Source organism: Serinus canaria, chromosome 2, assembly GCF_022539315.1.
Source record: "Serinus canaria isolate serCan28SL12 chromosome 2, serCan2020, whole genome shotgun sequence".
In the NCBI taxonomy this organism is placed as follows: domain Eukaryota; kingdom Metazoa; phylum Chordata; class Aves; order Passeriformes; family Fringillidae; genus Serinus; species Serinus canaria.
The window spans coordinates 77,362,737-77,387,032 of record NC_066315.1 but is presented as its reverse complement, the minus strand read 5'-3'; the positions used below and the strand labels follow the sequence as shown (position 1 = coordinate 77,387,032).

Sequence of the window (24,296 nt, the reverse complement as noted above, 5' to 3'; positions counted from 1 at the left end):
GCAAGGCATCAGCTGAACTTTGCTCTATGTGTGTCTGTGTATTTAGAGCCTACAGCAAAATCAAGGACCAATGTTGGCTCAGTTCTCAAGTCAAAGGTTTCTTACCCATATTCTCTTAATAAGTGTTGATTTTTAGATAAGTCAGGTGTTAATAAAAACAGCATTATTAAGTCCTGTTATAAAACTGCATAACACTAACAAAATTCCTTTTCCCCCACTTTTATGTGGGTAACAGGGCCGACTGCCACGCATAAAAAGTAAGGATGACAAACAGGTATTTAGGCTTGTATTACATTTTCTTAGTACTGTCACCGACATGTTTTATGAAAAATCCTTTCCTTAGGATTTCTCCCCTCCTGAGAAACTGAGAGGCCTCAGGAACAAACTGTAAACAATTCTTATCTGCTGCTGTGGAATGCAACGGGGGGAATCTGTGATTGGCCTCCTCATGCTGTTTCCAATTACGGGCCAATCACAGTTCACCTGTCCAGCCGGTCTCAGTCTGAGAGAAGACCTTTGTTTACATTCCTATTCTATTCTTAGCTTAGCCTGGTAGTGAAATCCTTTCCTCTATTCTTTTAGTATAGTTTTAATATATTATCTATCATATAATAATAAATCAAGCCTTCTGATACATGGAGTCAACTTTCTCGTCTCTTCCCTCATCCTGGGACCCCTGTGAACAAGACAACAAGTACAGTGCTAGAGGTGGTTTCAGTTTTACTGGTAAGAGAAATGTTGTGAGCTGTACTGTGGTGACTTCCATGTGAAGTTAGCTAACAGTCAGAATGGCAGTGGCTGCCTGGAGCTCAGTTCTCACAGTCCCATTGCCAGTAAAAAAATTTGTAGTAGAAAAGAAAATGTGGAAATAGTCATAGGAAATATCACTCTACGGTGATTTTGACTACTGAACTGAACTCTACAGTGATATTTCTACCACTCTGGTAGGCAGAGGAAAACCAACACAAGTGGATAGGTGGCTATAAGAAAACTAAAAAAGAGATGCTTTTGTTCCAGAAATGGCCATGTGTGTAATTCAGCTGTATCATCACAAACAAGAAAGTCAAAGAGAAAATTCAGCATTACTGACATTGGAAATTTATTTAATTGCTACTTATTAGAGTGAAGAAAGAGAGGGACACTCACTTTTCAAACTTTGCCAAGACATCAGCTACAATGGTTCTGCTTTCAATTGCTTTATCAGTAGTTCCGTTGTATTCAAACAAAGCAAACATATTTCTGCTATCCTCCATGGCCAAGCCACGAATTAACTTTTCAACCACCTAATGGAAAAACAGCACATGAAAAAACCATAGCATGGAAAACCAGTACCACAGAGTAAGACAGATACTTCGAAAACAGTTAAAGCTAGGCCAAAAATGTTAGTAACTTGTCCTCATCAGTATTGTTAATTGTTGTAAAAATCCACTGTAATTTTTATTTTTTCAGAATATGTGTGTGCTATCTCCTGGCCAGATATAACCCCTGCTATTTCACCAACTCAGCAAGAGTCTTCCAGTTTTAGGAAGCAGCTTGGCTCTCATACACACCAATGTCTACTAAAGTTTCTCCAATAATTAGGCTTTCTGCCTAATTACTTAAGTGTTTCCTGTAATTCTTCCTGTAAGAAGGAACTACAGCTGGGTAAGCCTCTGCATCACAAAGACAGTTTTTATAGCAGGGATTTCTCCAGAACTTATTGTGAGAAGGGACAGCTGTCCTGGAGGGACAGCACTGTAAGCCTTTCCTTCCCAGAGAGACTGGCAGAGAAAGCCCCAGAGCTTCCAAAGTGTAACATTACTGCTGCCTGGGACTGGCATGTGGAGGGACACGCTGATTTTGTTACAAAGACATTCTGTCACCACTCCTCACCTCTCCAGCTGTAGTGTGTGAGTTGATTGTAATCTTACAGGAGCCCCCACCATGGCAATAAACTGTGGATGTCATCTCCTGCCTGCCAATCAGCGCTTCTATTTCATCTCGTGATGGCACAAACTCTCTGCATTTGGTTTTCTTCAGAGATTCGTAAGTGAAAAGTGCGTATTTCTCCATTTCGGTTCCTGGAAACTGGTCACGAACCCTGTGAGACAAAGCTTATTACTTTAAGCTGCTAAATTTGCCTATTTGAGAATTTTCTCCCCTGAGATTATTTCTGTATCCAGTACACTGTTTAATTGACATGCTCCAAGTACAGACAAAGCTTTTAAATTATTGAGTTTGTTGGTGGAATAACTTTCCTAATGACACACTCTACATTCTTCCATTGCATCACAGCAAGAGGAACTCCACATTCTGGTTAATGCTGAACTAATATTTTAAAATCAGATTTCAATCATAGGTTTGTACCTCAAATACATCTTTAAATATGATTCTGTTCTTTTATGTGCACAATGCATATCTCAGAAAATTAAGGTAAGTGGGATGAAGAATTTTTAACAGGTTGGTTTGGACAGGTGAGAATGGGACCTGGGGATATGGGCTGGAAGCCATTTAGTTTTCTACAGTTACAGGAAGCGCCCCTTTTGCCAACATTGACAAACTGTGTGTTCAACTTTGTGGCATCTTGCTTGATTCTTCAAATGTGTGTAATTCCATCCAGACCAACTCACATGCCCTTTCCTATAACATTTTGGTTTTAGATTCACTGTTTGCCATAGCCAGTTTGCTAAGTGAATACATCTTCAAGTCTCACTTCTAGATATCTAAACACTGTTAAAAGTTGTGGTGCTTTAGTAGATCAGAGGTTCTCACCTTTTGAGATGAAACTTGAGATATTTGAGGATGCTGCGACTGGGCAGAAATGTGCAACTCATGCAGGTGAGTATTTGCCAACTATAGAGGTTCCCCACGCTCCCAGGGTTAGGCACTTTATTGGTTTGCTTGATGAGCTGACAGTAGAGCTCATCTCGGAGAGGTCGCAAATCATGTCCTGTTTGCAGGATACCTTGGATTATAGGGATGGGATCAGACATAGATTCCAGCTGCTGTAAAGAATTAAATATCTTGATGGCTTCATCCTGCAGAGTTGTGTAGCCTTTGTCTTTCAGCACTACAAAAGAAACATTGGGAGAAATGTGCTTAGATGAGATATGAAAGAAAAAGCACTCAGGCTTAAATGTGGAAATTGCTTAATGCTGCTCTGTGACCTTGTTATGCAGGATATTAGAATCTGTATTTTCCATTTCAAATGTATGATGCAAACTCATTTTATGAGATTATTCGCTACTGGGATTTGTTCCAAATTTTATAACTGAAAAGGTGTATCTTGATTGATTGGCTTTTTGTGATGGAGAGTTTTTCTTTCAGAGTCAGTCACATTGCTGAAGTGCCATATCACACTCCATATTAACCTCCCAGCCTCTTCCCAAGGATGAAGCTTCTGGTCTGAGAAATATCTTGTTTAATATGCAGTTGCAAACAAAGATATCCAAATCCTTTTTAAGGACATCCAGTTCACAGTCATCAGTAGCTCTGAACCCTTCATTCAAAAGAGACTTCTAAATTAGTATTTGAATATTAAAAGAATATTCAATTTTTGAGAATATTAAAAGAGATGATTACACTCATTTCAGGACTAAACAAAGCATTACTTTTTAAAACCATGGACACTCCTAAATGTTATTTCCCATAAATAAGGCTTCCTATCCCATCTTATAAAATGTGCACCTGTTAATTGGAAGCTGTGGTGGCTGCAGCTTCCCACAGAGGGTAGGAAGCAATAGCTTGAGGGGGAGACTATGATTCAAGGGGACTGAGTGAATCAGGTACAGTTGCTTATTTCAGTGCAAGACTTTTCAAACTCAGTCTTCTTAGCTGTATTGCTGTAAGCAATAGCAACCTTCCCTTCTATAACACTCTTACAGGAACACCACGAGCCCATGGCTCTATGCTAGCAAACTGCTATTCTCAAAAGAGAATGGGGAAACTTGTCTATTTGTATTATAAACATGTATTCTGCCACCATTGCTTCACTGTAGACTTAAAAATTCCACCCTCTGGTTTAGTCTTTCGTAACAAAAAGTGTTTCTATTATTGGAAAACTTACAGTTTAGATTGATGTCCCCATATGGCAGTGGCAGTAATGGTGAGTGCAGTGGATGATGAGTATAACGGAGAATGGGATTCCTCTTATAAATCTGTTCAACCACATCAGCATTCAGGCAGTTTTCCTATTGGGGTAAGGAGAAAAAATAGGTTTTGGGTCCAGCTTTAAGAATAATGCAAGGCTTTGTTCTCTTAGGTTGGTTGTAAAAACTGAGCAATCAGTGTTACCAACACCATTTGGTGCAAAATCCAGTTGTGGGTGCTGTGGCTGCCAAGGCATGCTGTGGGCTATGAATGCTCAGTACCTGCCAACCTCAGACCTTGGATAGGCTTGATTTATCTGTGCAGTTAAAAAACCAAACTACAGCAGAGCTGCAGGACACCAAAATGAAGTATGATAACTATTTTTGAATTGTGTTTTCATTTTATATTCATTTTTATTCCAGTAATTCATAATGGGAAATATGATACCTGTATTAAAGTTTTATTTAAAAGCATTTCTCCAGCATAACTAATTGGCCTTTCAGTTAGAAACTGCACAAGCTACCAAACGAAATAGTCCAAAGTGCTGCTGTAAAACTGGTGCACCCACTCTACACATCCAAATACTACTCTTACTGCTCTTCTTTGGCCAGGTTTGACAGATGTGCGACCACTGTCTTCTATCAGTCCTGAATTCCACGTATTTCTCCTGCTCTGAAGAATAGCATTCATAATCTTGGAACTGAGAACTTAATACCTCTTTTCCATGAGAGAAGAGGTGGCACTCTCTAAGGGAAAATGTCAGTAGTTCTCCCCTCTTGCCTATTTCTTTGGTCTCTTGTGAGAATCCTCATCCCCTCATAAATGCACACTACCAAAAAGCTCTAGAAGGACATTCTCTGGCTGAGCATGCACTGTCTCCAATGAGACTGTAAAACGGTAAGCGTTAATTGAATGTTTTTCTCATCACACAGAGATATGAGATGCTTAGCCCACGCTATCATAACAAAAGGAAAGGACCATAATGACAAAAAAAAAGTCAGAAGAGCTGTTTAGTCCACATCATGGTGTGCTGCTCACTGTGGACAGAGCCAAACACATCTGCTAACTCATGAAACTGAACAATGCGCTCTACTGCCAGGTGTAGCCTGTCAAGTAACACAAACCAGTAAAACTTGTTATTATTTTAATGGAAAAAAGTTATCCCTCTTGCCCTCTAAGCTGCACTTCAAAGTTTGCTCTTCTACTGTTTAGACAGAAATTCCTTTATCAGGTCAGAGAAGACATTCAGGTTTCATAATTTTAGTCCATGTCGCTGTGTAATTAAAACGTAATTTTCTGCTTTATTACCCAATATGGGAAAGCCAAAACAAAGATTTAAGGAACCATTCTTTCTCACCCCACGCCATCCTGCTTGTGCCTACCTTAATATCCTGAATGAGCTGCTGAGTTGGAGTATCAATGGGTGCCTTTGTGTCAATCACGTTCTGGATGGCACTTGACCAGCGGGTCGCCTCATTAAGCAGTTTGGTATGGAGACGGTAACAGTGTTTGCGTCCGTACACGGTCACATTCCAGTAACCTGGCACAACAGCAAAACCGCTCATCATACAAGCTGCAGCCCAGCAGACACCCAGTGCTGCATCCCAGATCATGCTGGCAGTCTCTCAGGAACTAAAAGTGTGTGAGTTATTAAGTATCATAACACAGATACTGTGGTATTAAAGGAGATTTTCTCCTTTAAAGAAGCCTAGGAGTAGCCTAAGACTACAACTATGCATCATGCAGCTCCCTGTTTTACCCAGTAATCTTCAAAAAAAATCATTGTAAGACAACACTGTTAATACTGTGGAATATTCTTAGGTCACTGTAGCTTGTGGGCCCTACTTCTCCAGTCCTGTCTGTAACAGGAAAATGTGAGACAGACTTGCTTTGTATGCGAGAGTCTCTTTTAGTCCATGGCACACGTACAAACAGGCACAAAGCACAAACTACCTCCTCTGCCTTTAATTTTACACCAGTGAAGTGGAAACTATGACAGGGAGAGCATTTCAGTTCAAATTCTCTTTCTGTATCACTGTATAGGCTTTTTATGAAACAGATTCAGTAAAAGGAAATGTGTTTCATCTTTCACTAGTGAAAGCCTCTTTGAAGTGTCAGTGACCCCAATGAGATAATACAGGACTGTCAACAGTCGCTTCTCATTTGCAAACAGACGCTTCCGAGTTGAAAACCAGTCCTGGAAGTGCACAGTGGAGCTGACTCAGGTGTAGTATGTAGGCTACCACACACTGGACTCTTACTCTGCATCTCCCTATATCTGCTCCAATGCTGGCCCTCATAGCTCCACATAAAATAATGTGTTTCCCCATGTCTTTCCCCAGGTCTTTGATGTGTAAGCATAAGCGTTCAGACTAACTCAGCTGCAGTGCCAGTCTGATTATTTGAATGCTGGCGAGAACAAATTTTACTCCTCTACACATTACCTTTGTTTTTCACCCAGTAATTCCCTGTAGAACACCTCAGTGACTTGGGAACTGGATTTGTTCATAAAACTGCACCCATAAAATTCCATTTAAAATATTCTTATGCATTGTTTCTTGCATTTCTAGGTAGAAGAACAGAAGGCATACCTGAACAAAAGCCAATAATTACCTGTCTCTTTGAAGATTTTTTCATCAGGTGGGACCACTGAGCAGAGGCTGTTCAGGACCAGTGTACCCAATTTCAAAGCATTTTTCTCTGAACTCTTGTAGTAGTCCAAAGAATTGTGTGTCAAAACAAACCAACGCTTCTTTAGTTTTAACGAGGACATCTTTGGGTTGTTCTTTACTTCCTTGTGTAGCCACCCTGTTAAGGACACAATTTGAATCACACTTTGTTTTCTTGAACAGAGTTGGACAAAAGTGGGTTGCTACAAATAAGTTGTACACTTTCAACAACAACAAAAACCAATATGTGAATTGATAAGTCCACATATGAAACAACATCAAGTAAAATTCTCAAACAAAGAAAAATAAAGATAAAATTAATATGAAAACCTTTCAATTTTGATGTTTCTCTGGAAGAATTATCTTGTCAACTTACAAAAACACCTTTGTCATCCTTACAGTATTTTCTTACGTGGCACAGCAAGAACATAATTTCAAGTGTATTAATTTGTGACTAAATTCCACCACACGGAGAGGAGGCTGCAACGCTAACCATGTTTGCATATTACCTACATTGTGTTGTGGGGACAATCTCTTCAAAGCACAACAGATGTTATTTACTGCCCCATTCAGTTCTTACCCCTCACAATGAATTCTTGTCCCTCCACTCTAGTGTCCCCCTTTGACCTCTGGAGCAGGGTTATCCAGTGATGCATCTCTTCAGGAGTGTCAGCATTACAGTGAAGAACACGATTAGCAGTGATGATCACAAATGAATTGGGTCTATGAAAATAAATGAGAATTGAAACAGCCTTTATAAGCAGCATACATGCTGTTTATCTCACCCCCTATAACCATAAAAACTGTTCATCTTTTGCATTTTCTATCCAGAAAAATACTGTCCACCTCTAATGCATTATTTAGTTATCAGCTAAAGAAAAATATTAAGCATTTGAAAAGACTCAGTTATGTTATATTCACACTAAAATGCAAGGGCTATGAATGGTAGGAAAGCTTACATTAAATTGCAACTTGTCATATCTCAAATTAAATCTGTGGTGAGAAAAACTTCCAGACTTTATTCAGCTTTGCACATGCATCAGAACTGTTTCAGGGTCAGATCTATTTAGAGTGTTTGCTTCAGTAGCTACATTTGCTAAAACAAACTACAGTATACAAAGGTCTATAGTAAACCAGCATGTGAACATCTATTCTTTTATTTTAATGCAGTGCAACCCAATTTACAGAGAATACAATCTATTTTTAATGAGAGTCTGGCTTTTACCCAATCCTACACCAGGATTCACTGAAGCATGAAGAAGTAGCCCAAGAGGAGTGTGCTGATGGCTCTCTGGATCAGACAGGCAGGTTTCTCGGTCTACAATGCTTGCTTTAACCTTTTAGCATTAATTTTTTCATCTGGAACAAACCCCCAAAATGTAACATAAAATTCCCCCACAAGACTAAAAAATCCATGTTAAAAATGCTTAGAAGAGAAATGCTTAACTTATTACATTAACTAATTGTGGGAGAAATGCTAATTTAAAATTGTGAAAGCTCTGGACATTTGTATGTTGTTGTATGGTTTAGGAAACCTGGGCTTGCAAATTCACTGTTACTTCTGGTATCAGTGTTTTGGCAGGCCAAGGACAAAGCACTAACTTAAAACCAGCTGTTTTACACATGTACACAATGAGGAGAAACTGGAGTGAGCTCCTGCAGTTCAAAGAACACCTCACATCCAGTAACCTTATAAACCAGTTGTGGTCTGAACCCAGATTACTTTTTATTTCCCTTAACACCATTAGCAGTTCAATAACTAAGAATAACCTGACATTTTTGTTGTTTTTTATGCTGGACTGACTTCTTTATTATAAGACATTTTTATTCTGGGGAAACAGTTTTCATCCCTGAAGAATACAACATTCATGAAGGAGAAGCTGAACAGAAAAAAACCATTAAAATTAATTTTTTCTGCCTACTACATTACTAAGGAACTCAAAAATCAGCTGTTCTTTTTTTCAGGAGCATTACTTGTATAAATGAAAGAAATATGTAATCTTCCAGTTTTGGATCACTTTAGGATCTGCAGAGTTCAGGCATGAAGCAGTGTCATGGAAATTATTGAAGCCCCCCCAAGATGCACCATCATTCCTACTCCATGTTTTAACATGTGGAATTTAGTGCTATGAAAAGGGAGGCAATAATGAATCGTTTTAATACATGGATGGCCAGTAGAATATAGACATGAAAGCATTAAGTGTCTGATTTTGGCTAGAGACAGGAAAAAAGAAAGTCACCAGGCATGGTTTTCACTTACCTATCTGGATTGTCAGCAGCACAGACAGAATCAATTAGTCCCACATCGAGGGTACCCTATAAAAAAATATCCAACAAGAAAATGAGGAAGACATTCACTATTACATTACTCACAGTACTCTTCTGAGAGACAGGAGAAAGAAGCAGCAGCTTTGAAGCAAAATGAATTGCAGGTTTGGGCACCAGTTTCTCTTAACCATTAAAACTGCTGAGGGGAAAACTAAGAGACTTGGATGAATAGTTCCAGTAAAAGATCATTTGTAGCTAGGATGGAGGCAGCTCAAAACCTGCACTTTTCTATGTTTTCAAACATGTTGAATTTTTCACTGAAAACTGCCATCCCAATAGAAATGGCATCCTCTCAAAACAAACTTCTAAAGCCATTAAGCAGAAGCTTTTGTTTTCCTTTGCTTGACATTAGGCTCCAGATGTATTCTAATAATTACTAATATATGTTGTACAGAATAATAAATGCAGGATCAGAGAAATCTCAAATTTTTAACTCTTGGGTTTTTAATTTACTCATTAACAATATCTTTGCAAAATTTCAAAATCAAGCATACACTGTGATGTGATAAGGAAGTGGACCAGAAAAACCACCTCCAAAAGCAACAGTCATTTTTCATCCAGGTGAATGATGGGAGAGGAAGCAGAAGTCACACTCCCTCCTTGTACAGCTACGGCACCAAAGACACGGGAGCTCTAGCCAGTGTCACAGCTACCACCACATTTAAACAAAGTAGGTTGTGACTCTCAGAGGCTGTGGCCACCACAGTGGCCCTGTTTTCTAAAAATATTTGGTTTGAAAAGTCCTTCAGAGTTAGACTTACCACAGCATTCTGTGGATTTGCCTGCTCATCATGCATCTCCCGGATCTCCTGCTCTGTGGACGCGTGGACTTGACTCAGTACACTGAACCACTGGCTGGGGAGAGAAAAGCAGCAGTGTAAGTAAAATTTTGGCTCTGCAGAAGCCTTCTGTCACCTTTGTTCTGCAGAGATGTAGCAGGTTCTGCAGGTTTTTGAAATTGCTTAAGATTCCTTTTGTCAACAGGCATAAAGGAGCAGGGCTTTATGTCAGTTCAAGTAGCACTGGGTGCAAGCAAGCCGCTCCAGATCTCCCATCCAAGCTTGTGCCATATCCTTCTTCCTGACAAAAAGTACCTTGTACACTAAATGGCATCTCTGAAAAACTGCTGTAAGCACACTGAAACATCTGAGGGCTTGGAGAGTCTTTGTAACACATTCCATGTTTCATCTGGAATAAAATACATTCCTAGCTACACACAAAGCCTTTAATGGGAATCCCAGGCTTCAGATTATAAATTGTGCTGCACTGCTAGTGTGACGTAGTAATTCCTTACAGTGATGCTTCTCCAAAGACCACCTGAGTCCACTGAGTTCTCTGTAGAAGCACAACTGAGAGGGAAAAAAAGAGTAAAAACCCCAAGCAAATACCTCTGGAGTTTTTGTTTTCTATGGAGTACTGAAAAATCCAGCTGCTGGAAGGATGAGCAAATTTGTGTCACTCCAGTGGCACTGTACATATCCACAACAGGAAAAGTGGCAGAAAGGTTTCCAGTGCTTCAGCCCCTAGTCCTGAGCAGCAATTGCAGATGGATTTAATTCCAACCACACCTTTGGCTTCTGGGAAACCTCTGTCCTTCTGGCACTTGTATATGATAAAGCTCAACTGCTCTAAGGAATCCCACTGAAATCTAAGGGCAGAGCTTGGCCTGTTCAACAGGTTCCTGAATGCCATTCTTTGAGATATGAATTTGCCATTCTAATGAAAACCACCTGGGGCCAAGTTTTCAAAGGGATCAAAAGCCCAGCCTTTAAAACAGACTCCTCATTTTGCTGCAGAGGCCCCTCCACCACCACGGGGTTGAGGAAAAACCCAACCTACTGCAAACCTACTGGACTTAAATTTGAAGTTATCTTTTCTGCAATTGCTTTTAGTCACGGAATTTTTGCCTAGGACGCTGAAGAGACGCCTCCTTAACTCCAGCATTCAGAAGCCAACTGTTCCCCCAAAATGTAGATTTCTGCAAACTGAACTGCTAAAATGGCTTGAGAAAAACTGTGTAGGCTGTCAAACAGTTTCATCACTGGCACATCCTAAATTCTTTTTATCAGCTCATGCTTTTATTGGAAACAGTGCAAGCAATGAAAAAAATGAAGATTGAGAGTGCCAGACCATGAAGCAGATGAGAACATATTTAGTTCTGATTCTTTTTTTAAGACTCAGAGACACCACAGAAAGGTTGTACTTAGCACTTCGCTGTCTGTAAGGCAATGCCACAAAAAAAGGAGAAAAGCTGTCATCTAGAGAGGAGGAACCACCAGCTGAAGTAAAGCTGAAACTGAAGTAAAGAAACTGAAGAAAACTAAGCCTCACCAACCAAAAGATTCCCACAAATTAAATTCATCTTTCCTTTTTGGGCTCAGGAATTGCAAATGTATTTAAAGTGAAACTTCTATTTCAATTAAAAAAAAAAAAAAAGACTTCATAGCACTGTATGCTCATCTAGTGATAATTTATGGATGGATTATAAAGAACAATTCAGAGTTTTCCTGATTTCATTTGATCTCTGTGTAAACAATGAAAATGAAATGAATCATGGCACTTTGCAAAAAACAAAGGCAGATTTTTTTTTTTTTTTTCCTCTCAGGACCTGCTTTGTTTTTCAGCTGAGTCCCAGAACACAGAAATAGGGAAAAAGGCTAGGGATTTGAAAAAACAAACCCTCAGCAATGGCTGCCCACTGAAGCAGTACTTCTTCAATAATAGTAACTCCTCTTTCGGGAAGAAGAGGATGTTTTTCTTGGTTTTTCCTTTGATTTGAACAAAAAGCAACCTCAGATCCTGAACTAGCCCAGGTACAAAATATTTTTTCAATGGCAGATGTGGACCAAACACAGCCCAATGAATCACACTTCACTTTTCACAAGGCTTTGTTAACAAGGCTTTGACTTAAGCCTGTCTGCAAATCCTTACACATCTTCCTCATTAAGTCTTCTGGGATGAGTGAGAAAAAAGAAGCAGGAAATACACTGGCAAAAGGTAATTTAATCGGGATGGTTTGTTATTCTTACTATACACAACAAGGGTGTATAGTGTCTCCTCCTCCATCTTTAAGAAAGAAATGAAGGAGATGCATGGCAACAGACAAGTCTGCGTGCTGATAATTGCTTATTGGTCCCTTAGGGCACCTACACAAGTCTGGTAGAAGAGACTTTAGCTAAGCCTTCATTTTAAAATATGCTTACATCCCACAAGAATCTTAACAGTAACTGCTAGAAACCTCCAAAGTTATTTCAAGGATAACTTTAGGGATACCTAAAAAAATGAGGATGGATTTTGCATTGCTACATCTACATCTGTACTCAGGGTCCTGTGATATAGGAAGGCACTCCACCTTCGCAAAGAACAGTAGCTCAAGAGATGTTGACAAAGACATGCTGCATTCTGGCCTTGGGGCAGCAAAGTAATGGGTAATAAGCTCTGATTACTAAGTTAACTTTATTTAAATGCTTGATTTTTTTAGGCAAGCATATTATTATCTTGCATGAACTGTAGCATGGGGATTTTTTTTTTTTAAAGATGCTCTACAACTGATCGGACAAGTCAGACTTGCTCCTCACCCACCTGCCTCCCCCATGGTTAGATATGGATCCTTTAGCAACAAAAGCAAGACCCTTTTTAAATATGCAGTAAGGGAAGCACTCTCTTACACACTTCTCTTACATGAATATGTTTTGCTCTAAAATACAGTGACTGCATTACAACTTCTATCTGAAAAAATTTTAGGTTCTGCTTAAGCAAACCGACCCCACCCCTAAGAAGAAAATGCGTCATTTCAGGCAGACTGCAGGGTCTCAAGTGTTGATTTGATCAATGCAGCTAAACACAACAGGGGAATCCACAGGGAAAGCATCAGTGGCTAATGACTGCCTCTCTACAGACAAATTATATTTCAGAAAGTTGCTAGTAACACATGGGTAACAGCCAAATTCTAGGGAAATTTTCATTGTCAATCTGAGTTTTCCCAGTAACTGTCTGCCACAAGGTTTTCTCCTCAGCAAGCCTTTCAAAAAGTGTCTTAAATGCAATGTGTTTGACACAGCCTGATTGTTTTGTGACAGTTGTCAAACAAATTAGTGACAAGCCAAAGTCAGAATGGCATAGAGGTTAAAAAGGAAAAGAAAAGGAAAAGAAGATAGGCCTGAAAATTTTCATACCTTGCATCCTCAGGAGATTCAGCAATTAAGTGGTAGGTCCTATCACTCATTATTAGATCAATACCATTTTCTTTGCCTGTATTATCAACAATCTCTCTGGAAAAAAGTAAAACACCAATATTGAGCATTACAGATTATCAATATTTTGAAAATTATGTTCTGCTGAGAAGCTCACAAACTATTGATACTTAAAATAACAGCAGCCTTCATCAGGTTCATTTACAAGACTCACAAGGTGATTTATCAGTATTAGGTTGCCAAACTACATCTGTGTTTTCTGCCCACACAGTATAAATATTCAAACTACTATGAACGTCACCATACCAATGTGACCACTCTGTTACCATTTTACCAAGAACTAAAGAAAAAGCAAAGCATTATCAAACCCCAAGAGAGGCAAAGATAACTGAGAGAAGAAATGGATATATTTCTGAACTGACTGAATAACCAAGTGATTCTTGGAATTCTAAAGGAAAGCTGCTCAAGATTGAAAACTGAAAGCAAAGAAAACATGGATTAGTGTTTCTGTGTGGTTGTGAGTCAGCACAAGGACAATTCCAAACATGACTTCCAGAAAAATCTGAGCACCCATCTGCTGAAAAATTACATATTTCTAATTTTTAGTTTGGACATTTAAGTATTGATATAAAAACAACTGTGAAAGTTTTAGCAATAATTAAAGTATGACATTAGATTTCCCTGTAGCTTAAGAAATAAACTTAATTTCCTTTTTGTTGTTTGGCTGTATTTGTCTGAAGCTTACTATTTCCTTAACTGGCTATATTTTCTTACCAGCTCACTTATTCTCATAAATCTCTGTCCTACAAACAATATCTGCAAGCTCTGCATATCAGACTTATGAGGATGATCTATGTGCTTTAATTTTGTACTGTTTGATTCCTTCCTTCTCAGTAACAGTGTCCAATAGAATACCTCCCTGTTCTGTGTTTTAAGTGAATCAGCCTGAGATTTTTAAAACTGAACAAGGTCCCTAACAGAGAGTGGTGAAATACATGAGTTGCACTATAGGTTAGAAGTGTACTTAGTAAATATTAACACTATCTAGAAAAGCTATTGTTTATTTCTCATGAAACATAGTTCTTTAAATACATGTACCCTTTCTTTTAGCTAATTTATAAACAAACAGTTATTGATTGAACCTACAGTTCAAACTAGGTTCAGTAACCTTTGTCTCATAATTGTGAAGGTACGTGCAGCAAAGAACATCTATAGGGCACAGCCAGTGAAGCAATGAGGTAACAACAATCACAAAAAATGATTGATTGAACATATTAGAAAAATACGCTAAATGAATGCATGAGACAGAGTCAAATTGAGTTTTGACAAAAAAACCAAAAGGTAGGATCTTCAGCTTCTATTCAGAGATTTACTTGGCTGCCAGCAGCCCACTGGATTTCAGTAGCAAGTCAGGATTCTCACTGAAACTCTTTTCTTTCCTACTTGAAATCAGGCTCAGGCCAGGACTGCCAGAGAAAAGATTAATCAAATATTTAAATTTAGTTTAAACTCTCTGTTAAAGTAACAGACAAATTGGATAGTTGCAGATTACAAGGCACAGAGTGTTACTAGCTATTTCTGTTTCTCTCTGCTTTGGATGAAAGCTTAGGTACACTTCATAGAGAAAAGAGACAACTAATGTTAGCACACTCAAATTTTTTAAATTAGGTAGACAATCCTAAGGTGTTTAGAAAGAAAAATACCATCAAGTAGAAAATTCTTTTTTCTGTGTGCTTCAGGAAGCATAAAATTCTTAGGCTTAAGGAACTTCAGCTAACAAGGCATAAGTTATTAGGTTTAGTAATCTTGTTTTTTTAATGAATATATGCATTTTAAAGACTTTTCTGCACTACCACAATCATTTAAAGCATGAAAAAAAATCTAAATACATACAGAAGATTCAGCTTTGACCCATGCGAACTTCAATATACTCTGGGCCTTTTAATTCCACCCTCTTCATTCTGGGTTTGCCTGCAGCTACAGACTTGGCAACATGCCCCAAATTGCCTTGGGAATCATTACAGACTAAGCAGGGCCTCTAGTCTGGGAGAAAGCATAGATGGGTTCATTACAGCAGCATTTTTCTGAAGTATTTGGCACTGGCTTAGCTCTGGAGCACTCTCTAGACTTAAGAGAGAGCCAACTAAGGACAACACTTGCTTTCACTAACTTCCCCACACACACTTTCCTGCTTGCATTCACACAATTTGTAGGCAGGGCACTCAATGTCTTCCCAGACTGAGCCCCAAGTACTACTTAGAAGGAACCATGGCTAACATAAAACTGTGTAAACCTACTTGGCAGTTCGGACATCCATGGCACCCTTTAGCTTTTCTTCACTGTCATTTTCAAAGTACATCAGCTTGGACTGTCTGAGAACAAACCATCTTTTCTTCCAGTTCCTTCTGGAAAGAGTGGATGATCCACCGCCCTTTTTGTGAAGCCAGCCCTGCTTAAGTGCTTCCTGCTTAGAACGAAACCACAGGAAGGTCTCATCTTTCAGGACACACCAGCGTCGCTTCCATGTGTTGATTAAACCACCTGGCAAGAGAGACAAATGTGGGTTTATATGCAGTGAAAACAAGCAGCTGTATCATAAAACAGATGCTTCCAAAACTGGAAGGTGCTGAGCAACACCACTGCAGGTAAACTGTCTGCTGTATGCCACAAAACCTCATTTCTGCATATCCTTATGGCCACCAATACTGTTGTCAATCTAAACACCCTTAAATTACAAATTGTAGTAAGTCTCTGTATGACAAAAATATATGAAACATACATATAATTACATTTACATATACTTAACATATCTATAATAAATTACTGAAAAGTCTTGCTGCATATGAGAATCTGATCTTTAAGACTGTTTTCAAAGTATTTCAGTGATAACCTAAAAAAAATCTCGTGTTAAGCTCTTCCCTCTCTCCAGGTTATTAGGAGGTAACAATGTTTAACTCAAAACCACAAAACTTGACAAAGCTTTGTTTAGAGCAGGAAATACACCAGTGTGAGCTCAGTCATACCAAAGTGTGGCCATACAGTAGGCAATGCACCTTTTGCACTGGAGCTACAGCACAGTCATGAAAACCTTAACCCAATTGATATCCTCCTGTTATCCCACAAAAACTGACTGCTAGCTATGTCAGAAAGTAAGAACCATGCTACTGCCAACTGCATTATTTTTCACACAAACATTGTGGTGTGTACACTCATCACTGCTCCTATAACTAAATGAAGAATACTACAGTGATGAAATCATACAAAGATTCAGCTAGATTAGAATTTGCTATCAAAAATCAGAAGATAAACCCAAGAATTTTAAGCAGAGAACTCCTATGTATATTCTCTCACAGTCTCTCACACCCCTTTGCTACATGTAACCTTCTTCATGTCTTCCAGATCCAAAGTGAAATTTGATTAAGGCCAGTAAAATTGGTATGCAATGTAGAATGCTGTCTATGTTATAAGGCTTTGATAGCAGGAATCAGCTTTCCTGCAAATTTGATACAACTGGATTTGTGAGTTATTTTTCTTTATGTATACTTTATTGTTTGTGAGACAGCTAAGATGTAAGATGAAACAGAGGCAGCCCAAAATATTGATCTTTTCTTGCAGAGGGGAATAACATTGCTAGATATAATCCACTGCAAGTAACTTAACTTGAGAACAGCTCAAATTAAATAAAGTCACTTTTCCATCACCCTTTGAAAAATGAGAAAATAGCTTAATTTTACAGGAATTGGGAGTGTAATACACAATAAATATTTCTGGTTATTTTGTCTATTTAGCAAATTCTGATTCATCCAGTACCTTTCATGTACAGAAAACTGTGAAAGTAGGGCAGGCTGACACAGCTGTAGACCGAATCCCTCCTGTAGGAAAGTTCATCATCTGTATCAAACCTGGAGTCAAAATCTTCTTCACTGTCTTCAAACTACACAAGAAAGGAAAGAAAGGTCATAATCTCTCAGGAGAGAATTTAGATCAAGTTAGTTTAGAAAACTCTAGCTAAAACATTATGTATTGGAAGGTTCCTCATTGGTTTTCACCCAGCTAACAAAGGGAGGAGTACACTGTAGTAAGTTTCAGCTTGAACTGTTTGATTACAAAACAAAACTGAGTAAAACCTTTGTAGAGGCTCAGGAAAGTTATCCCTTTGCAAGAGCATGGTCAGAGTAAGCTATTCTGTACTACTTGCCTCTGTCACTGAAGTGCTGTGGGGAACAGCTTAAAAACGTTTTGAAAAGGAAACATTGCACAAGCTGTGGTACTAGCTTTCCCTCACCCCAGAAAGTCAGAATTTCTGCTCTGTATCTGACACACACCCAGAGTCATCCAAAAGGAAGGCATCTTCAACAGAGACACTGAAAGTGTTTTTCCTCAGGCAAGAACTGTCAACTTATCCCAACACCCACAATGGCTCTTGGACTGCTTTTCGCTGCCCCAAATGTAGCAGGTATAATATCATTAAAGTTTTACTTCTAAACAAGTCAGTGTTCCTGAAATACCTTTTCACTTTCCCAGTCAAACAGTCTCACAGAAACACCGGGTGAGTGGTAGAGGAAATCATATCCTTTCAAAAATATTTGTAGAAGGAAACCCCACAGTATACTCAGGAAACAGCACTGAAACATTTCTCTGCAGAATGTGTGCCTGCCTCAGTAATTTAAACATTTTCCATTGTGTGAACTTTACTCTCCAAATAATCTCAAAATATACCTGGCACATCAGGAACTTCTGCAAGCTTCTAAATCTTATTCTTCAATACTCTTGCAACTTGCACACATAACTAAATTTAGTTTTCCTGAAATTAATTCCCCAACACGCTACCTGGTACCCCAACTCCAAACACGTGCACAGAGAAGAACTTTGCTGTGCACTGAGCTCCTCACCAAGTAACACACAGTGCTGCAGTTAAGCAGTTAAAACCGTGTCTGTGCAAAAGCCCAGGACTGCAAACAGTATCTGAGCTGTTTCTCTGACTCTAATGCACTCACCCCAGTGGCATCTAGATGGCAATAGACCACTATTTCCACAGGTGCTCTGAGCACCTATCAAGCTAAACAATGTTTTCTAGGAACAGCTACAGTCAATCTACAGCTGCACAGCAGGGAAAAGAAAAAAATCAGAGAGCACCTATCAATTATTAGACAACATAAACATTGCTACTTACAGAAGACTGAGCTCCCTCAGAGCTGAACCGGTATGCTCCAGAGCTATTGTACGTCCCCACGGAGCACCGGTAGTCCGGTGACCACTGGCTACTGTGCGAGTTAGAGAAGGTCACACTGCTGCCAGAAGTGATAGCACCATCTTCGTAGTCGTCCTGGTCGTAATCATAGTCTCCGTCAGGAGAAATAAGTTCCACAGAATTTGGGGGTCTGCAGGATACATTTTCTGGCATGCAGTAGGTGGATTCGCCGCTGGAAGAGTTGTGGAGACTCACTGTGTCGTGGGCAGGAGGTATGACCATGGCGTCGCTGGCAGCAGGAATTGTTGGCACCACGGTATCATTCATGTAAGGATCCTCTTCTGAGGAATCATCGCTAGTTCTGATGCCACTGGTCCTTTGATCAGAATGGCCATGCTCACTCGGGTTGGGCGAATCCTTAAATGCATCATCATCGGCTTCAAAGCCCTCATCTACCTCCTCCTCAGGATATGGCTGGCTGAAGTTAAAATTGGGCTTTTCACTGCAGGCATTTCCAGTCTGTTCAGCCAGCTCAGCAGGATACCCACCGCCCACAGAGAGGGACCTCTCAATGTTTCGGACACATTCGTCAATCTCATCGAAGTTCAGAGATTCCAGGAACTCCTGGGCTGCTCGACACGCTTCATCCTCCAGCCGCCGGAGCTCCTCGTCTCGACGCTGCTGCAGCCTCTGCAATGAAGCCTCTGTCAAGGACAGCTCCTGCTGCTTCTTCACACGCTGTAGATCTTCGATTTCTTTTTCCAGACGCAGGATTTCTTCCACCTGCCTGCTTTCTTTCTGCTTCTCCACCTCCTGCTTCAGTTCTGCCTCCTTCTGAGCTTTCTGAATGGCAGCCAGTTCCTGCCTCTTCCTCTCTTCTTCAGCCTGCACAAAAATAAAATGAAACAAAATAAAATCAAATTAGGCCCCTAAATGCAAGCTTGTTTTTTAAAATTTATTTCTAAAGCTCTATACTCCACCATGCTCATTCATTTAAAAGGAGCCCTGTCTTTGCATCAGCAAGAAATGAAAAGAAAAGGAAAAGAAACAAACTAAAGCATGATTACATTTGCTCAGAGATAGCTGAGTAGAGAAAGTCCAAGAATGTGCAGAAAATTCAATCTTTGCCGGAAATTAAATGAAGCATCAGGTGAAAGAAATTTCCATGCAAACTATATTGAGTTTCCTTTGGCTTTATCTGCCAGCTCCTGTAATTAGTTTAGTTTTAATGCTACAGGTACCTTTTATTTTTTTAATTGCTGGGTTGAGATACTCAAATAAACAGGGTGGCTGAAAGCATTAAGAATGTAATTTACCTGCTGGGCAAGACGCTCTGCTTCTTGCCTTTGCCTTTCCCTAAAAGTGAGTGAAGAAAAAAAGTCAGTCAATTAAGCTCAACATAAGCTCATCACATTCCTTTGCTATGGCAGTAGCTCAGCTTACAGAGATCATCTGCCACCTGGAAAAGGCAGCCAAAAATAAGATCACAACGAATATGTTTGTGCTATGAAACCACCATGATATCTATACATGCCTTTTAGTAAAAGCAGCAAAGGTTTCCAAAATCATTTGTTCAAGAATAGCCTGAAATAAAGGCTTTCAGACCAACACCTAAAAAGGCACGGGCAGGAGAGTGATGTAAGCCAGAGACTTCACCTTTCCTCCTCCTCTCTTCTTCTTTCCTCCTCTTGTCTCTGCTTCTCCTCCAGTCGCTCCCTGTAAAGACGCCGAGCAAGCTGGCCTCGCCGCTGCTTCTGAAGGATTGTGGCTGCTTTCTTCAGGCACAGGAACTTCTTCCTACCGCTGAATGCTCTGTAGTTCTTCTGTATCACAACCACATAGTAGAGAACCTTTCTATACCGCTTTCTGGGGGGAGAACAAAAAGAAGCAAATTTGTAATGAAACAGTTGTGAGGGATCTTGCCATGGTGACCTGCAACAGTGAGCCCGTGATAGTTCTAGCTCTGTGATAGCTCCCCCACTGTTCACATTCTTGTCCCTTTGAGAAGCAAGATTCTCACATTTCTTGACAGCACCCTAGGTGTCTTCATTAAGGAAATGCACATGTCTTACATGTTCTTATGCCCCTGCCAAGGAGCTGCTAAAAAGACAGTTCTGTGTGTGTGCACACGTGCAGAGAAAGAATATATATAGCCATCCCATATCTCTGAAAAGAAAGACCATGCCAGACCATACCAGCAGGATAGCTGGCATTATAAAAGGGATATTAAGTCACATACTGGTCAGAATATAAGAACAGGACTAATAAGCACATGAAAAGAAATTACCTCATTATGCAAACAAGCTTCCTTAAACTAACCTCAACTGACTTATAGAGAAAGCAGAGAAATAAATAGATGGGATGAACAACTCCACCTAACACATAATGCATGAAGCCAGGTAATCAAGTCAAACATTAATCAGAAACACAGATTCCTCATCTCCAAGAACCAAATGGATTAGTTTTATTACCCTTCTGTTTTCTTACCAGGAAGAAACAAAGATACAGTAGGATCTCAGCTGGTGACTTGGGGCAGCCCCACTAGGTGCCATCCAACTAGAGTTCCTACCATGGCTCTAATTCCATGACACAATCAGATGGATACTGGCTGACTTCCAAATTTCTGTACTGTCCTATTCATTATATTACAACAATTCAAACTTTGCGTTTTCAGCTGCTATTTTCAAAAGCCACCTACAGGATTTAAATGCTTGGCCCCTACAACAAGTTGAGAACTGTGTCAGAAGGGTTTAACTTCCTGACAACTCATCCATTTATTTAAAATCCTTACTATCAATTCTCTCATGTGGTTGCTTACCGGGCTGCATAACCTAAGATGTGCGCTCGGATGATCATCGCTGCCTTGGTGACTTCTGCTTCCCTCTGCCTCTCCAACTTGTGCTCTAAGGATTCCCGGAGAAACACCTACAGAAGAAAAATTCTGACTTAACAAATTTTGGTGAGTGTCATATTTAAGGGAGAGCCAGATCAGTCTAGGCAGCAAGCCTCAGCTTCGAATTCAGAGAAAAATGTACTCTTTCCTCAGCAGAAAATAGAAAAACAAAATGTAGTCCTCTTAAAAGAAAACACCTGCAGATGATCCTCTAACTTTGGATTTCAATGGGAAGGGTCAGATTACTCTATTGTAACTTTTAATTAGGAGCAGGGTTTTTCCAAATGTAATGTAATTACTGGATTCATTAAACAGCCTTTCCCACCAGAGCAACACAGGCCAAAAAAGCTGCAGGGCTTAGCATGAACTTTCTAATTGAGGGGCAGAAACACCACCCTGATAATTTATGTTTTTCACAGGGACATCAGGCTCCACAACCCTTTACAAGGCTTGCAGCTTCTAAAGACATTGTTACAGGACTGCAGAAGTGGGTAGAAATGAGAGTGCCTTCATGCTCATGTGGGCTCGACTGTGTTTTCCTGATATTACACGGAGAGAGTGGCCAGGGCCAGACCCCCCACCAGAGCTGGCCACCTTCCCAGAGGCAGAATGCTTCCCAGACTCTCTTCCAAGCACCAACCTGGACCATTCACCTGCACTGCCTAGTGCCTCTCAGAGAAGCTTTAGCTTTAGCATTTAGCTTTAGCTTTAGCACATGCATTGACATAAACTGAGCTAACACAGACGGTTTTGCCTTAAATGAGTAAAACTGCTTCTCCAGTCAAGCAGGGGCATGGGGGAGGTGGCTTCCCTCTTCCACCTGCCTTGACATCTGCTCTTTACCACACACTCACATAGTGGTGAGCTATCTGCTGTCAGCGCTTTTTCCAGCTCTTCTCAACTCTTCTTTTTTAAAGGCCAAGTATGCTGGTGTCAGCTATGGGTGACAACAGCCTGGCATGCTGCTGCCTCACACATGGGCAGCTGGAAATAGCCAGTTCAGTGACACTTTGATAATGTGGGGTGAGAGCCAGGCTGCACACCACAGCATGGGGATGAGGAAAGCTCATGGACAGGGTGGGCTCTGCTAAGGGAGGAGGGCTGCAAAGACACATAAAAGCAGGAATGCATCTTTGAAGTGCTGGGTGTTTTCTCTTGATGTGAAAAAAAACCCAAAACCCAACCAAAAAAATCTCACATTCCCCCCTGTGCCCCCCCACCCCCCCAAAAAAAACAACCCAAAACCTTTTGCAGGTGCTCACACGCAAAATAAACTGGTTTTTCCTCTGTTTTTACGTGGGAAAACAACCCATCATCAAAGCCAAAGCAGCACTCTCGAGGACAGGCACAGTTGTGACTTTTGAACAAAGCTAGAAAAGGACTTTCTAGTACAAGTTACCCGAGAAACAGGAACAGAAAAACTCCCACAGAAAGTCTTGAAGTCCCCATGTCAGAGCTGCACTGGGCAGCTCTTTCAATATGAAGTTTTCCCTCAGGGAAAAAATCATGCTTTATTTGTTTCTTTCACTCAGTGGGCAGTCTTTCTTTACTTTACACACAGGCTTTTAAAAACACAACAAAATTCTTCAGAAAAGCATTCAGCTACTTCTGGAACAAAAAATGGATGGAAAGCAGATGCTAAGCTCAGAGTAATGCATTTTCCTGACCAGGTGCATTGCAGCTTGAGATATAAAAGACAATGAAAAATATCACACTGAAGCCAAATCCTTGCAATGTCCTTATTACCCCTCTAAAATAATATAGGGGCAGGATGATGCCTCATCCCATGTACAGTCTGAAAGCAGTGTCCTCTTGGGCTCTTCCCCTATTTATGCAGTCTCACAAGTGTGAAGGCAGATCCTGGGGCAGGATGAGCCCAGGCCAGAGTAAGGGAAGTTACAACAGAGCTCTGGCTCCTGCCAAGGTCCTGATGAGCAGTTTGATAAAAAACTATTTCTGATAAACGTGTGTCCCTAGGATGCCAAAGCACTCTCCAGGGTCCATGCATAAATACTGTTAATATGCTACATCTGAAATAGAATGGGATGCACAGCCCAGCTCTGCAGCCCAATGCTACCACTGTGCTATTTGGGAGCCACTGGCTACAAAAATGGGATGGGAGATGACATCAATTGCCATCAGAATATTTCAGATTCTTTCTTCCTTCTTAGAGCAACTGTAAGATGATTGAAACAACTTTCCCAATGCAAGTCTTAAGCATACAGGGGAAGAGAAAAAACCCTTCCAAACCATCCAGTAGTGGGGAGAAGAGGAAGAGCATTTCCTACAGAAATCAGATTTTACATAATACATTTGCTACCTTATGGCCATAAAAAGCATTTTTAAAAAGTTTTTAATATTTAGGAGATCTCAAATTCTGAAATGGGGAATCTTCTCCTGAGACTGCAATGCTTTTATATAATTTGCTGAAATCTAAGAGCACAAATCACAAGCTGTTGTCTACAACCAAACTTGCAAAATGAGCACATAAAAACACGTGGATTGTTTTATTTCTCAAATTAAAATTTGATTCTTTTATTTATTCTAAAGTAATTTGATTTTTTTTTCTTTAAAGAAAAAAACTGTGGGTGAAGATTAAGTTCTCTGGTAGAACACATATCAAGGTCTAATGTACCTCTGGGAAAGACTCTCAGACTAGGATGGCAAACACACTCAGAGCTCAATTCTGCCATGTGAACGCTGATTTCTGTCACTGAAGCGGCATTGGTTAGGCCAGTTTACTAGTATGAGTGGAGCTCCCTGCAAAACAAAAGTGTTTCCCCACATGTTCCATACTTCTAAAAAATGAAAAAATCCGAATACCACATTTTAAGTTCTGATCCTCACCAGTGCTACCAGTTGGGAGCAGTGACAGGAAATTCAGGTGGACTCTTTCTCTGTGACTGAAATCACCAGTCAGTTTCTAAGTGCCTTAGACAGCAAATTCCTCAGCA

At 40.1% G+C, this 24,296-nt stretch overlaps 1 protein-coding gene across 1 annotated transcript in view; it reads right to left on the bottom strand.

The window, feature by feature from the left end:
- MYO10 (myosin X) overlaps positions 1-24,296 on the bottom strand; it is a 162,900-nt gene that overhangs the window by 5,281 nt on the left and 133,323 nt on the right. Inside the window, exons 22-37 of the mRNA XM_030231269.2 lie at positions 21,268-21,374; positions 20,106-20,315; positions 19,766-19,805; positions 18,432-19,334; positions 17,069-17,192; positions 15,556-15,799; positions 13,241-13,336; positions 9,827-9,920; positions 8,998-9,053; positions 7,318-7,460; positions 6,682-6,876; positions 5,451-5,608; positions 4,046-4,169; positions 2,752-3,049; positions 1,873-2,080; positions 1,147-1,283 (exon numbers count right to left, since the gene is read on the bottom strand). Coding sequence (XP_030087129.1) covers positions 1,147-1,283; positions 1,873-2,080; positions 2,752-3,049; positions 4,046-4,169; positions 5,451-5,608; positions 6,682-6,876; positions 7,318-7,460; positions 8,998-9,053; positions 9,827-9,920; positions 13,241-13,336; positions 15,556-15,799; positions 17,069-17,192; positions 18,432-19,334; positions 19,766-19,805; positions 20,106-20,315; positions 21,268-21,374 — 3,137 coding nt within the window. The remainder of the gene's footprint in view (positions 1-1,146; positions 1,284-1,872; positions 2,081-2,751; positions 3,050-4,045; positions 4,170-5,450; positions 5,609-6,681; positions 6,877-7,317; positions 7,461-8,997; positions 9,054-9,826; positions 9,921-13,240; positions 13,337-15,555; positions 15,800-17,068; positions 17,193-18,431; positions 19,335-19,765; positions 19,806-20,105; positions 20,316-21,267; positions 21,375-24,296) is intronic.